Source organism: Trachurus trachurus (genome assembly GCF_905171665.1).
Source record: "Trachurus trachurus genome assembly, chromosome: 2".
Lineage (NCBI taxonomy): Eukaryota > Metazoa > Chordata > Actinopteri > Carangiformes > Carangidae > Trachurus > Trachurus trachurus.
Genome location: NC_139914.1, coordinates 520,338 through 534,634, shown reverse-complemented (window position 1 = coordinate 534,634; position 14,297 = coordinate 520,338). Strand labels below are relative to the sequence as shown.

Genomic DNA, 14,297 nt, shown 5'->3' with positions numbered 1-14,297 from the left:
AGTTCCAATGGTTGGAGCCACAACAGTAATCTCTGGTCCAGGGGTTGGAGGTCCAGTGGTTGGAGGTCCAATGGTTGGAGTTCCAGTGGTTGGAGGTCCAGTGGTTGAAGGTCCAGTGGTTGGAGGTCCAATGGTTGAAGGTCCAGTGGTTGAAGGTCCAGTGGTTGGAGGTCCAGTGGTTGGAGGTCCAATGGTTGGAGGTCCAATGGTTGGAGTTCCAGTGGTTGGAGATCCAGTGGTTGGAGCCACAGCAGTAATCTCTGGTCCAGTGGTTGTGGAGAGAGTGGACTGTGTCACAGCTGTGAGAAAACGCATCGTTATCACTATAACAAGTTGATGCTAACATGCTAACACACTAACATATAGCCTTCATCATGTTCTGTGGTTTAGTTTAGCAGGTTAGCATGCTAACAACCAGTAGCGTGTTAAAGGTCCAGAGGTCACGTCAACAGCTGTTTACAGTTGTTTCTCTCCACGATAACATCACTCAGGTGTTACTGTGTCGTTTCTCAGTTTAGGCGGGTACATATATGAAAAAAAAACACCTAACCCTAAAAAAATTCTAACAAAAGGTTTCTCAGCTGTTTTTTATAGTATTAGATGTCCTTAATAACATACTAAAAGTTTACCAAAATTTGACCACTAGAAAGGTGTTATTTTCAAGATGGCGTCCAAGATGGATAGGAAGCCTGAGGAGACACCACAGGTGAATAGGGTAAAATTTTTAACTAACAGATATCACCATGAAACTTCCCAAGTTTATCACTTACATTAAGACAAATATTTTTTGTATTACAAGTTTTGTCAAATTGTATGTTTAAATATGTAAATGAGGCAATATCTCATTAAATATGCGCTAATTTGCATATCCGATATCTGAACAATGGATAAAAGCCACTTTCAAAATTCTTGTTTTATTTTGTTGACATACTAGAGTCAGAAGTTTTTACAGAGGGGATTTTGGATATCTCTCTTTATCACTCTGTAAATGAGAAAATACTAGCAGCCCTAAAAATTCAAGTTGGTCGTGTTTTTAGGAGTAAAATGTTGTATAAGAGCCCGAAATCTCCACTTCAGCAGCACTTACAGACACCAAACCTTCCAGTTTGATCCCTTTCTATATTCTGAAGGTTTTTACAGAGGGGATTGTTGATATATCATTCATAGCCTGATTTATACAACATTTACTCCTAAAAACACGACCAACTTGAATTTTTAGGGCTGGTGACAGTATTTTCTCATTTACAGAGTGATAAAGAGAGATATCCAAAATCCCCTCTGTAAAAACTTCTGACTCTAGTATGTCAACAAAATAAAACAAGAATTTTGAAAGTGGCTTTTATCCATTGTTCAGATTTCGGATATGCAAATTAGCGCATATTTAATGAGATATTGCCTCATTTACATATTTAAACATACAATTTGACAAAACTTGTAATACAAAAAATATTTGTCTTAATGTAAGTGATAAACTTGGGAAGTTTCATGGTGATATCTGTTAGTTAAAAATTTTACCCTATTCACCTGTGGTGTCTCCTCAGGCTTCCTATCCATCTTGGACGCCATCTTGAAAATAACACCTTTCTAGTGGTCAAATTTTGGTAAACTTTTAGTATGTTATTAAGGACATCTAATACTATAAAAAACAACTGAGAAACCTTTTGTTAGAATTTTTTTAGGGTCAAGTCATATTTGTACCTGACTAGTTAGTGGACCAAAGGATCAGACTGATAATGAAGCTAACCGCTAACCACTAACACAGAACAGAAACAACAACATAAAGTTTTTCTTCTCACCCAGAGCGACGGCGAGCAGCAGCCACACGTCCATGTTGAGCAGCTGCAGTGGAGGAAGTGTGAGAGCGAGTGGCGGCGGAGCATCATAAACACTCCTGCTGTTTATGACGGCAAACACAACTCCCACATTCCTGAATGTCAGAGCAGGACTCACCTGGACGGGTCATAACTCAGGTGAGTCACTTTGATTAGCTCGTATACGTATAAATATATTTATTGATTATGATAAACAGTTTCTACAGAAGAGCAAACGGCTCAGTCCAGAGGTGTCTACCTGTCACTCACAGTAGCTGGATCCTGTTAACGGTTGACACCTGCACCCCAGTCCAGGTAGATCTCTCTCTGTGTGGACCAATCAGGAGCCAGAGCTCTGTTGAATGAATGCTGAATGCTGAAGACATTCACATTATAGTTCATCAAATCTCGACGTCTCAACTTTTTCTTACTTCTTCCCTTTTTTGTTATGTGACTACTCCTTCATACTTTGTGCTACTTCAACAATTCATATACAAATTGTGCAGCTTTGTCTGGACATTATTGCTGTCATTCATCTTTTTCATACTATTTTCACACTCAACTTTTTCTGCATTTTTTTCCTCATTAAGAATGAATGGAAACAGCCTTCAAACTCTACAAATCTTATGCTTCTTTGAACTTCAGCACACTTTCAGCTACAGACTTCATTCAACCTTTAAAACATTCACAAGATTTTCAGCTATTTGTCTATTTTTCAGCTTTTTGATATCTTAAACAGTTTGTGATTGATGACAGTTTAAAATCATGCTTGAACCATTTTAGCATTGCTTCAGACTCCTACATCAGATTTGACAGTATATAAGTTGCTGGTAAATTTGTTCTTCACCCATTTACCCATTTTGTTCATGTTGGACACATCGATTTACAATTATCCTGAACTATTTAGGCACTTCACAACTATTTCACACCATTTACCTGCTGCTTACAAGTTTTAATTTTACTCTTCAGTTACATGCTTCAGCAACGTTCTTCTGCTGTCAGTTTCCAATATATTTGAGTAGATTTTAACTTTTTTTTACACTAATCTTCAACAATTCAAGTAATTTTCACCATTCCATGTAAATGAAGCTACTTCTCACAAGTTCTACTTGAAATCTGTTCTCAGATATTGCTTCAGCTATGTTAGCTTTGTATGGAGTTCAGTGTTTCCCAGAGGATTTCAGGAGACCATGGCGCGACGGGGGGGGGGATGGGTCGTTGGAGTTTTTTTTTTTTTTTCTGAGAGAGGTCCGCCACAGTCTCTTTAATTAATGGGAAACACTGGAGTTACATTTAGTCAAATAATAACTCACCCCAATAAAACATTTTCAATCAAAGAAAAAAGTGCTCAAATGCAATTTTTTGGGTCTCAAATATTTTTTGCATTCAAACCCTTTTTTCCTTTGATTTAAATGTTTTGCTTTAGATTGAAGTGAAGTTTGTTTTGATTGAAAATATCTTTTTTGTTTAAATCAACTTTTCTTTTGATTGAATAATAAAGACACAAATGTACCTCCATACCTTTGCTTCATCAGTTTTCTTTAGTTGTCAGTTTCGAGTGTGTTGCAACTTTTCAATCAGGATTTGTCACGTTTTCTTCTTCCGTGTTAATATTTCATCTGCTTCTGTCCCTTTGTTGTAAGTTTTTGTAACCTTCGAGCCTGTGACCTCTGACCTCTCTGACCAACAGAACAAAGCTGAGCTTCTGTTTGATCAGAGCGTGATGCAACGGCTGGTCAGCTGTCAATGATTGATGTGTCAGTGTCTGTCTGTGTGTGTGTCTGTTTGTGTGTGTTGAGGGGTTTAGTTGGACCTGCAGTCAGTCAGTCAGTTTAGCAGCAGCAGCAGCAGCAGCAGACACTTCATCTTCATCTTCATCATGGCTCAGCTGGTCGAGTGCGTCCCCAACTTCTCTGAAGGGCGAGACAAACAGGTCGGTGTCGCTGCTTCATCTCTCGCTCTACCGCTCGCTTTCTACCTCTCTCTACAGCTCTACCTCCTCTTCCTCTTTTCTTCCTCTACCTCTTTCTCTTCTTTATCTTCCTCTTTCTCTCTCTGTCTCCTCGTCCTTCTGGCTGGTGGTGTTGTCTGGCAGGTTGTTGCTGTTGGAGCTTTGAGCAGCTGAAGTCAGTGTGTGTGTGTGTGTGTGTTTGTGTGTTAGTCAGTCAGCTGGATCGGACCTTTGACCTTTGACCTGTGTGTTTTGTCAGTGAGAGAGAACTGAACAATAATTAAACACATGTTTGGTGTTTGGACTCTTCTTCAGCTGAAAGTAGAAACCTTAGATTCAGATGACAAGTTTCTGTTACAGTGTGTTGAGGGGTCATTCAGATGGAGATGTATCGATTAATCTGGTCAATAAAATGTTAAAAACATCAACCAGTGTTTCTCAAACCACCAGACGACGTCCTCTAATGTCTTGTTTTGTCCACAAACCAAAGAGAGACTCAGTTAATTGTCATAAAGGAACAAAGAAACCAGAAATATTCACATTGAAGGAGCTGGAATCAGAGAATTTGGACTTTTTTTTTCTTTAAAAAACTACTGAAACTGATTATTAGATTATCAGAATAGTTGACGATTCATTTAAAGGTATAGTTCAACATTTAATCAAATTGGCCCATTGGCATAATCCCTGTAGTCATAGCAGTAAGAGAACGTTACCAGACAGAGTTGTTTTAGAGGGAAATACAGAGACTGCTTGATGAAAAACTGTCCCTGAAGGCAACGTGCATCAGCAGTTTTGCATGAATTTCCCTCTAAAACAACTCTGTGTGGTAACGTTGTGTTATTATCTCATAGCGTGGTGAATGTGCAGGTCACAACTTGTCCACCAGAGCGTTGTGGAGTTGTTGGATTGTGTATTTGATGAGTTTGATGAGGGAAACCAAGAAATCCCATGAGCCTCCGTAGCGTAGCTCTGAGCAGCTCACGGCTCTGCTCCGCCGTTCTAAAAATAGCTTGCACCGACAAGTAAAGGTAACGAACCTACTGCTATGACTATAGGGAGTATGGCAATGGGCCAATTTGACAAAATGTTGAACTATCCCTTTAATAATTGATTAACTGTTGCGGCTCTAAAATCCCTGTGTGTGTGTGTGTCAGGTGATCGATGACATCGCGGCGGCCATCTCCTCCTCCCCCGGCTGCAGCCTCCTGGACGTCGACCCCGGCGCCTCCACCAACAGAACCGTCTACACCTTCGTCGGCTCTCCGGACGCCGTGGTGGAGGGGGCCCTGAACGCAGCACGACGAGCCTTCAGCCTCATAGACATGAGCAAGCACTCAGGTCTCCTCCTCCTCTCCTCCTCCTCCTCTTCTTCCTCCTCCTCCCCCTCCTCCTCTTCTTCCTCCTCCTCCCCCTCCTCCTCTTCTTCCTCCTCCTCCTCCTCCTCTTCATCTTCCTCCTCCCTCCTCCTCCTCCTCTATCTAACCCTATGCTCCCCCCCCCCCCCCCCCCCCAGGTGAACACCCCCGGACCGGAGCGTTGGACGTCTGTCCCTTCGTCCCGGTCCAGAACGTCTCCATGGACGACTGTGTCCGCTGCGCCGAGCTGTTTGGACGCCGGCTGGCGGAGACACTGCAGGTGCCAGGTGAGACGCTGCCCCGCTGCATTCTGGGAGTTCATTCATTTATTCATCCAGACTGACTGACTCACTGCCCCCTCCTACAGTCTACCTGTACGGAGCAGCAGCTCGCACCGCGGCCAGGACAACCCTCCCCTCGGTGAGAGCCGGAGAGTACGAAGCTCTACCTGACAAGGTGACGCCCCCTCGGCCAATCACAGGCTGCCACACGCCGATGAGTCATACCTTACTCTTTCTCTCTCATGTTCAACAAAACCATGCTTTACATTTACATCAATACAATGGACCACTTCGCACAATGTAGTGTGAGGTACTTCCCCTTTAAAGCAGAACTATGCAACTCGGCCGGAAATAGCTCGCTCCTTCGCTGGTTTCTCTTTTTTTCCCTCTCCGGGGCTCCCCCACAGTTCTAGGAGGCACATGTCACTGTCGTAAAAAAAAACTCGCCGCCACCACCTCCTCCACCCCCTCCCTACACGTGCTTGTGTTTACTGCTGAAGGTAGCGGTGTTTGCTAAGCCCTGCTAACACGGAGCTAATGCTAACACGGAGCTAACGCTAACACGGTGCTAACGCTAATACGGAGCTAACGCTAACACGGAGCTAACGCTAATACGGAGCTCACGCTAATACGGAGCTAACGCTAACACGGAGCTAACGCTAATACGGAGCTAACGCTAATACGGCCACACACAGACAAAGACACAAAGACACAGACATACACACACATGAATAAAGGTTCCAAAACGCGAAGGTGTGTGTGTGTGTCATGATGTATTACATTATCTTATAAAAGATCCATGGTGTGTGTGTGTCCGTGTTAGCATTAGCTCCGTGTTAGCCACAAGCCGAACTTCTAAACATTTCATGTTTCCATGGTTTCCTCCGACTTTCCGAACTCAAACCAATCACGATTCATGACATGCATGACGTCATCTGCGTTCTTATCTCGTACTGCCGTAAGGCAGTTTCTCGCGATAGTTCTATCCATTGATGAGATTTGGGACACCGAGACGGACTGATCTTGCAAGTGCGGTTTTCAGCCAGTGGGGGGGGTGGGCGCATTGGCCTAGACCCCATTCACCTCATAATAGGTCACTCAACCATCACAGTGACTCTGAGCCACAATAATTACAGCCCAAATCCTGCATAGTTCTGCTTTAAGAAGCTACGGTCCGCTCACTAAGTTACCATAGCGCTGCTGTGTTTAGATTAGCTACATCTAACACTTTACACCTAACTCTCTCATTCTACATTTATAGTTATGTTTGTACATGTTGTTAATAGTATAGTCGGTCCAGTTTGTGTTTTTATATTGTAGTCGAAGCATTTTTTATCATTTAATCATTGATCGCATTTTGCCGTTAGCCGCCCGGCTAACTTAGCATACTGGCTAAATGAAAATTAGACGCTAAATAAAATTACATACAACACTTTAATTATTTTTGTACATATTGTTATAGTTTCAGTTAGTGTTCAGTTTGTAGGCCTAATGTTATATAGTGTTAGGAAAAATTGTGATCATTTTTAATCATCGATCTACTAGTAGTTCGTAGCGTTAGCTTAACCTGCCGCTAAGCTCTCAGCTGAGCATCAGCTGATAATGAGTGAAAAGTCACGGAGGAGAAACTAAGACATGAGGCTGAAAAAAGTCCTAAACTCCGTAGAGCTGGTTGCCCTCTTCAGAAACATTATGGTGTGTAGTGTATTTTCCACCTGAACATTTTTGCTTTCGTTTGTTGTTGTTTTTTAAATAAAAGCCGAGCGGCTAACGGCTAGCTAGCCAAGCGGCTAACGGCAAAATGCGATCAATGATTAATGATCACAAATGCTTCGACCACTATAAAAATGCAAACGGAACCGACTATACTAGTAACAATATATGTACAAACATAATTAAAGTGTTGTATGTAATTTTATTTAGCGTCTAATTTTCATATAGCCAGTATGCTAAGTTAGCCAGGCGGCTAACGGCAAAATGCGATCAATGATGATAGAAAATGCTTCGACTACTATATATAAAAATACAAACTGAACCGACTACACTAGTAACAACATGTACAAACATAACTATGAATGTAGAATGAGAGAGTTAGGTGTAGTGTTACATGTAGCTAATCTAAATGCAGCAGCGCTATGGTAACGATGACCGCCGGAAGTGAGCGGACCGTAACTTCTTAAAGGGGAAGTACGTCATAATATTCCCCCCTCTCTCTCTCGTGCAGCTGAAGCGAGCGGAGTGGGCGCCAGACTTCGGCCCCGCCCACTTCGTGCCGTCCTGGGGCGCCACGGTAACGGGGGCTCGTAAGTTCCTGATCGCCTACAACGTGAACGTGATCGGCACCAAGGAGCAGGCGCACCGCATCGCGCTGGACATCCGGGAGCAGGGCCGCGGCAAGGACCAGGTGCATGCTGGGAGTTCACTTCAATTCACACAGCTTTATTGACATGAACAGAACAGTGTTGTGACATCATCATCCCGTCTCCTCAGCCCGGTCTGCTGCGTAGCGTGCAGGCGATTGGCTGGTACCTGGAGGAATCGAACCTGGCTCAGGTCTCCACCAACATCCTGGACTTTGAGGAGACGCCGCTGCAGCGCGTCTTCCAGGAGGTCGTCAGGAGCGCCGAGGTCAGAGGTCGCGCTCGCCGCCATCGCTCGCCGCCATCTGACCAATCACTGACCAATCACTGATCAATATGTGTGTGCAGGCCCTGAAGCTGCCGGTGGTGGGCTCTCAGATCGTGGGTTTGATTCCCCTGAGGGCCCTGCTGGACGCTGCTGAATCGTACGTCACCAGAGACCAGCTGTTCGTCCTGGACCAGGAGCAGCGCCTCAGACTGGTAGGAACCAGAACCAGAACTAATACCAGAACCAGAACTAAGACCAGAACTAAAACCAGAACCAGAACCAGAACTAAAACCAGAACCAGAACCAGAAATAAAACCATAACCAGAACTAAGACCTAACCCCAGAACCAGAACCAGAACCAGAACTAGAACCAGAACCAGAACCAGAACCAGAACCAGAACCAGACCTAAAACCAGAACCAGAACTAAAACCAGAACCAGAACCAGAACAACTGAGGATGTTTTCACACCTGCAGTGTTGCTATCTAAATTTAGATCGACCTAAGTTTGGTCCCGTTTGGGTCAGTGTGGAAGCACCAACACTAGTGCGGCCCGAGCAGCAGAGGTCCGCCGTGTTTAACGTTTAACCGGAAACTAACGGTTTTTCCTCAGTCGATGTGAGGGTCTAAGGACAGAGGATGTTGTTACGATGCCATGTAAAGCCCTTTGAGACAAACTGTTTGTAAAAACGGGCTATACAAATAAAATTGCCTTGCCTTGCCTTGCCTTGCCTAACGGGACCGAGCTGGGTGAACCGGAAACCAGCCGGAAGTACCACACTAGAAAAGTAGATGGGAACTATCGTTTGCCAAGAGTTATACATACAAACAATATAGAAGTAAATGACCAGAGCTACTTGAGTCTCCATCATGAAAGTTTTATCAATCAGCGCTTCCAGATTTCAACCGGTCGTCATGGAGACATGAAACTCTCCAAGTTTGGTCCCGAGTGACAAAAAGCAGGTGTGAACGCAACCCGCTAACTGAGAAATGAAACAATGTATCATTTTAACATTTGGTGCCGCACTAAACATGTGTGAAAGCACCCTAACGCCAGAACCAGAACCAGAACCAGACCATGTCTCCTCCTGTGTCTGCAGGTCGTCAGTAAACTGGGTCTGGACTCACTGGGTCCGTTCAACCCCAAGGAGAGAATCATAGAGTGAGTTCCTCCTCCTCCTCCTCCTCCTCCTCTTCTTCCTCCTCCTCCTCCTCCTCTTCTTCTTCTTCTTCTTCCTCTTTCCTCCTCCTCCTCCTCCTCCTCTTCCTCCTCCTCTTCTTCTTCCTCCTCCTCCTCCTCCTCCTCCTCCTCCTCTTCTTCTTCTTCTTCTTCCTCTTTCCTCCTCTTCCTCCTCCTCCTCTTCCTCCTCCTCCTCTTCTTCTTCCTCCTCCTCCTCCTCCTCTTCTTCTTCTTCTTCTTCCTCTTTCCTCCTCTTCCTCCTCCTCCTCCTCCTCCTCCTCCTCCTCTTCTTCCTCCTCCTCCTCCTCCTCTTCTTCTTCTTCTTCTTCCTCTTTCCTCCTCCTCCTCCTCCTCCTCTTCCTCCTCCTCTTCTTCTTCCTCCTCCTCCTCCTCCTCCTCCTCCTCCTCTTCTTCTTCTTCTTCTTCCTCTTTCCTCCTCTTCCTCCTCCTCCTCCTCCTCCTCCTCCTCTTCTTCTTCTTCCTCTTTCCTCCTCTTCTTCCTCCTCCTCTTCTTCCTCCTCCTCTTCTTCTTCTTCATCTTCTTCCTCCTCCTCCTCCTCCTCCTCCTCCACCTCCTCTCTCCTCTCTCTGTGCAGGTACATGGTGAGGTCACCTGACGACGGTTGCCTAGCGTCTTTGTCGCTGCGTCAGTTCGTCCAGAGCGTCGGAGCTCGGACCGCCGCTCCGGGAGGCGGCTCTGTCTCCGCCGCCGTCGCTGCCATGGTAACGGTTCCTTCTGCACAGAGTGAAGTCTGAACGTGTCGGAGCGTCTCCGTGACCGTGTGTGTGTGTGTGTGTGTGTGTGTTCAGGGCGCGGCGCTGGGTGCCATGGTGGGTCAGATGACGTACGGGAAGCGTCAGTTCGAGGCGCTGGACGCCGACATGAGGCGACTCATCCCTCCGTTCCACGCCGCCGCCGCCGAGCTGCTGCTGATGGTCGACGCCGACGCCGCCGCCTTCAACAGCTACATGGCAGCGCTGAAGATGTCCAAGACCACGAAAGAGGAGATTCAGAGGTGACGTCTCGTGACGTGTGTGTGTGTGTGTGTGTGTGTGTGTGTGTGTGCAGCTCCAGGTGTGTGCTGATGTGTGTGTGTGTGTGTGTCAGGAGGGAGGCAGCGATGCAGGCGGGGCTGCAGAGCGCTGTCGGCGTCCCGATGGCGTTGGCGGAGAAGATCGGCGTCCTGTGGGCGCCGCTGAAGGAGATGGTCGTCCTCGGCAACACGGCCTGCAAGTCTGACGCTCAGGTGAGGGAGTGTGTACCTGCAGCACTGTAACCATGGTTACATCCACACGGTTTTATTCACATTACACAACATAGAATTAAATTAGATTAACCCTCCTGGGTCAAGGAAGGAAGGAAGGACAGACAAAGGGAAAGAGGGAAGGAAGGAAGGAAGGAAGGACAAAGGGAAAGAGGGAAGGAAGGAAGGAAGGACAAAGGGAAAGAGGGAAGGAAGGAAGGAAGGAAGGAAGGACAAAGGGAAAGAGGGAAGGAAGGAAGGAAGGAAGGAAGGAAGGAAGGAAGGAAGGAAGGACAAAGGGAAAGAGGGAAGGAAGGAAGGAAGGAAGGAAGGAAGGACAAAGGGAAAGAGGGAAGGAAGGAAGGCAGGAATGACGAAAGGAAAGAAGGAAGGAAGGATGAAGGGAAAGAAGGAAGGAATGACAAAGGGAATGATGGGAGGAAAGAAGGAAGGGAAAAGGGAAGGAAAGAAAGATGGAGGGAGAGAACAGACCAGGGTGCCTCATGTATCAATGTTGCGTACGCACAAAAAAGTGGCGTACGTCATTTTCCACGCCAACGTTCAGATGTATCAAAAGTGAAATGACCGTGGAAAAGTGCGGTGGCCCACGCCAACGTCATGGCTGGCGTACGCACGTTTCTACTGCTGTTGTTCCTTTGGCGACACTTAGAGGTGAAACTGTTAATAATGTGAAAACAATTAGTCCTCAGAGTAATGTGCACATCAGAGACACATTTATGAACAACTAACCCATCCACATGTTGCAGTTAGATGGGTGGATAGAAAAGCATGCGCAAAGTGGTGCAGAAAATAGCATCAGCTTTAGTCTTAAGATGTTGCAGATGCTGCAGTGCGAAGTGCACACGAGTCCCGGAGGGTTCTTGTTTTTTTTTTTGCACATGATGACTCTTTTGGTTTCTGAGGGCAATTCTCTTGGAACTGAGCGCAGTGCGCTGCGACCGGCCTGAGAGCGCGACACGTCGAGGAGCCATCGCCTCCATTCAGGTGCTGACCACACTGTGAACAGGAAGCATTTTTATACTATAAATGTACAGATCATATGTGATGCGTAAATGCATCACATATTAAACATTGTGGCGAGGTGGCTGGTTCAGCGCATGGTTCATTCATTCAGCATAGCTGGGTACAGATTACAGCCTGGGACTGTATGCGCGCAAAGTAAATGTATTTGTTTAATTGTCCTATAACCCACATTGAGCATGTCTGCCGAAATATCACGCTGTCAGTGACTTTCTTTTTGCTGGTTTAACTACACAGACTGCGTAAAGTTGGACATGTGTCTTTATCAGCCTCCCTGGTGCACTTCTGCATTTATTTACTACGCGATCTGTGTATAAAAGAAGGCAAATGAAAATCGTAAATCCATTTCAAATAATTTAGTAATTAGAGTACATTGTCTGCTTTCATCTGGGATGACAGCGGTCCTTTGCTTCACGTTCACCTTTATATAACACACACACTCTCCCACTGCCCTTTGTGATGGTGCCGGAGGACGGCAAAAAAAAAGATGTTTACACGGCTCAACTTTATCGAGGAGCACCTTCAACTCAAATTTGGTTAAATTGCTGTTCCTCACAGTTTTTCATGGTGTTATCTGACCGTAAAGAGAAGGGAATCTTTGGTGCAGGCCTTATTTACATTGATTTGCATATTTACATGGAGGCGTGGACAGGGAGGAGATCGGCACTTCTACATGTGGCTCAATTCCAAGTTGATTGGGACGAACAAAAGAAAAGTGCTTGGATCCATGCGTACGCACACTTTGATACATCTGATTTTTTTTGTGCGTACGACAGTTTCTGGATTCTGGCGTACGCCATGTTTCAGTAGGAAATCCACGCAAGTCTTAGTACATGAGGCCCCAGGTCAACTGGATCAAAAGAGGAAGGAAGAAGAAATGAGGATGAAGGGAAGGAAGGAAGGAAAGAAGCAAGGGAGGGGAAAAGGATTGTGGAAAGAAGGAAGGAAGGATGGAGGAAGTGGATAGATGAGCAGCGTCTCCTCCTTCCTCTGCAGGTGGCAGCCAGAGCGCTGGAGGCGGCCATGTTTGGAGCGTTCTACAACATGATGATCAACCTGAAGGACGTGACCGACGAGGCCTTCAGGGTCACGGTGAGGCGTTCACTGTCCTGGCGTTCCTCTGTCAACTCACTCAGCTGCTGCTGGGGATGATGTCATTGTTGTTGATGATGTCATTGTTGTTGTCTGTGCCTCAGACTGAGAAGCGAGCGGCGAACCTGCTGCAGGAGGCCAAGGACGCCGTCGCCGCCGTGCTCAGCGCCGCAGAGAGCCGGAGGAGCTGAGAGGGGGCGGGGCTAACAGCCAGGGGGCGGGGCTTCTACTGCAGAGAGCAGGAGGAGCTGAGAGGGGGCGGGGCTAACAGCCAGGGGGCAGGGCTTCTACTGCAGAGAGCAGGAGGAGCTGAGAGGGGGCGGGGCTAACAGCCAGAGGGCAGGGCTTCTACTGCAGAGAGCAGGAGGAGCTGAGAGGGGGCGGGGCTAACAGCCAGGGGGCAGGGCTTCTACTGCAGAGAGCAGGAGGAGCTGAGAGGGGGCGGGGCTAACAGCCAGGGGGTGGGGCTAACAGCCAGGGGGTTGGGTTAACAGCCAGGGGGCGGGGCTTCTACTGCAGAGAGCGGGGCTAACAGCCAGGGGGTGGGGCTAACAGCCAGGGGGCGGGGCTTCTACTGCAGAGAGCGGGAGGAGCTGAGAGGGGGCGGGGCTAACGGCCAGGGGGCGGGGCTTCTACTGCAGAGAGGGGGTGGGGCTAACAGCCAGGGGGCGGGGCTTCTACTGCAGAGTGTCTACCTGTTGATTAAAGGCTGAGAAAAGTCCTCAGGTGTCCAGTCATCACTCACTCACACACGTATATATACCGTAGTAGTATATAGTATATAACAGGGGTTTTCAAAGTGTGAGGTGCGCCTCCCTTGGGGGGCGCCAGAGAGTTTGAGGGGAGGCGCAACATGAGAAAAAGAAAAAAAGAAAAACTGAAAACATTCAAACAAAAGATGAGTTACATGTCACTTGCACATAGGGCTAAATGATTCATGTTTTTGCACTAGCCTATAGTTTGCAATTATATATATATTATATATTATTATACTGCGATATGGGGATAAAACACGATCTTGTAACACACAGACTGCGATTATGCTCGACTGATGTGTCAGGGAGCAGTCTCACACGCGTCATAAACTGACGCTTGGTCAGGGCTTCGCGTTGTGCACTGACGCCCGATGCTACGTTCTGTTTAGCATCGATGCTACGTTCTGTTTAGCATCGATGCTACGCTCGGATTAGCATCGATGCTACGTTCTGTTTCGCATCGACGCTACGTTCTGTTTCGCATCGACGCTACGTTCTGTTTAGCATCGACGCTACGTTCTGTTTAGCATCGATGCTACGTTCGGTTTAGCATCGATGCTACGTTCTGTCTAGCATCGATGCTACGCTCGGTTAGTGTCTGTTCCCGTACCATGTGATTACACGCTCCCTATACGGCCCCTTCTTGTCATAGAGGCACCATTCAAGGACCCTCGGAAAGCAGAACATCACACGATTCAGATACAGGTTACAGCTCGTCTCTATCATAAACGGTTCAGAAGCTGTTTAATGTTTTGTAAAACACTTTTCTTTAGAGGGTTAAAACAGCAACGTTCTAGTTAAAGCCATTTTTCTCACCTTTCAGTTTTTTGGTCATAATAGATTAAAATGCCCATAACTTTTGATCTGAGTTATGAATGGCTGAAAACTTCTAGTTTATGGAAATAACAAAAAATGGCCACCACACATATGTGTATATATGACATGTATATATGAGAGTGGC

General features: G+C 46.4%; 1 protein-coding gene and 2 long non-coding RNA genes across 3 annotated transcripts in view; 1 reads left to right on the top strand and 2 right to left on the bottom strand.

Moving 5' to 3' along the window:
- LOC311001087 overlaps positions 1-14,297 on the bottom strand; it is a 441,127-nt gene that overhangs the window by 417,465 nt on the left and 9,365 nt on the right. The window lies entirely within an intron of this gene.
- LOC311001094 lies at positions 131-3,643 on the bottom strand. The gene is made up of 4 exons (XR_014596134.1): positions 3,333-3,643; positions 2,082-2,166; positions 1,797-1,927; positions 131-299 (listed from the first exon to the last, which is right to left on the bottom strand). It is a non-coding gene; the product is annotated as an uncharacterized lncRNA (long non-coding RNA).
- ftcd (formimidoyltransferase cyclodeaminase) lies at positions 3,590-12,835 on the top strand. The gene is made up of 13 exons (XM_083991639.1): positions 3,590-3,744; positions 4,917-5,100; positions 5,276-5,404; positions 5,485-5,573; positions 7,623-7,802; positions 7,889-8,026; positions 8,107-8,238; positions 9,125-9,186; positions 9,801-9,927; positions 10,015-10,220; positions 10,313-10,451; positions 12,486-12,581; positions 12,686-12,835. The coding sequence occupies exons 1-13, from the start codon at positions 3,691-3,693 to the stop codon at positions 12,770-12,772; spliced, it is 1,623 nt and encodes a 540-aa protein (XP_083847765.1). The 5' UTR covers positions 3,590-3,690; the 3' UTR covers positions 12,773-12,835.

Bases quoted from the DNA above. Each gene is read 5' to 3' on its own strand.
- ftcd (XM_083991639.1), top strand. From the start codon at position 3,691: ATGGCTCAGCTGGTCGAGTGCGTCCCCAACTTCTCTGAAGGGCGAGAC. The intron at 5,405-5,484 runs GTGAGACGCTGC...CCCCTCCTACAG, and splicing joins GGAGACACTGCAGGTGCCAG to TCTACCTGTACGGAGCAGCA. The intron at 10,452-12,485 runs GTGAGGGAGTGT...CTTCCTCTGCAG, and splicing joins CCTGCAAGTCTGACGCTCAG to GTGGCAGCCAGAGCGCTGGA.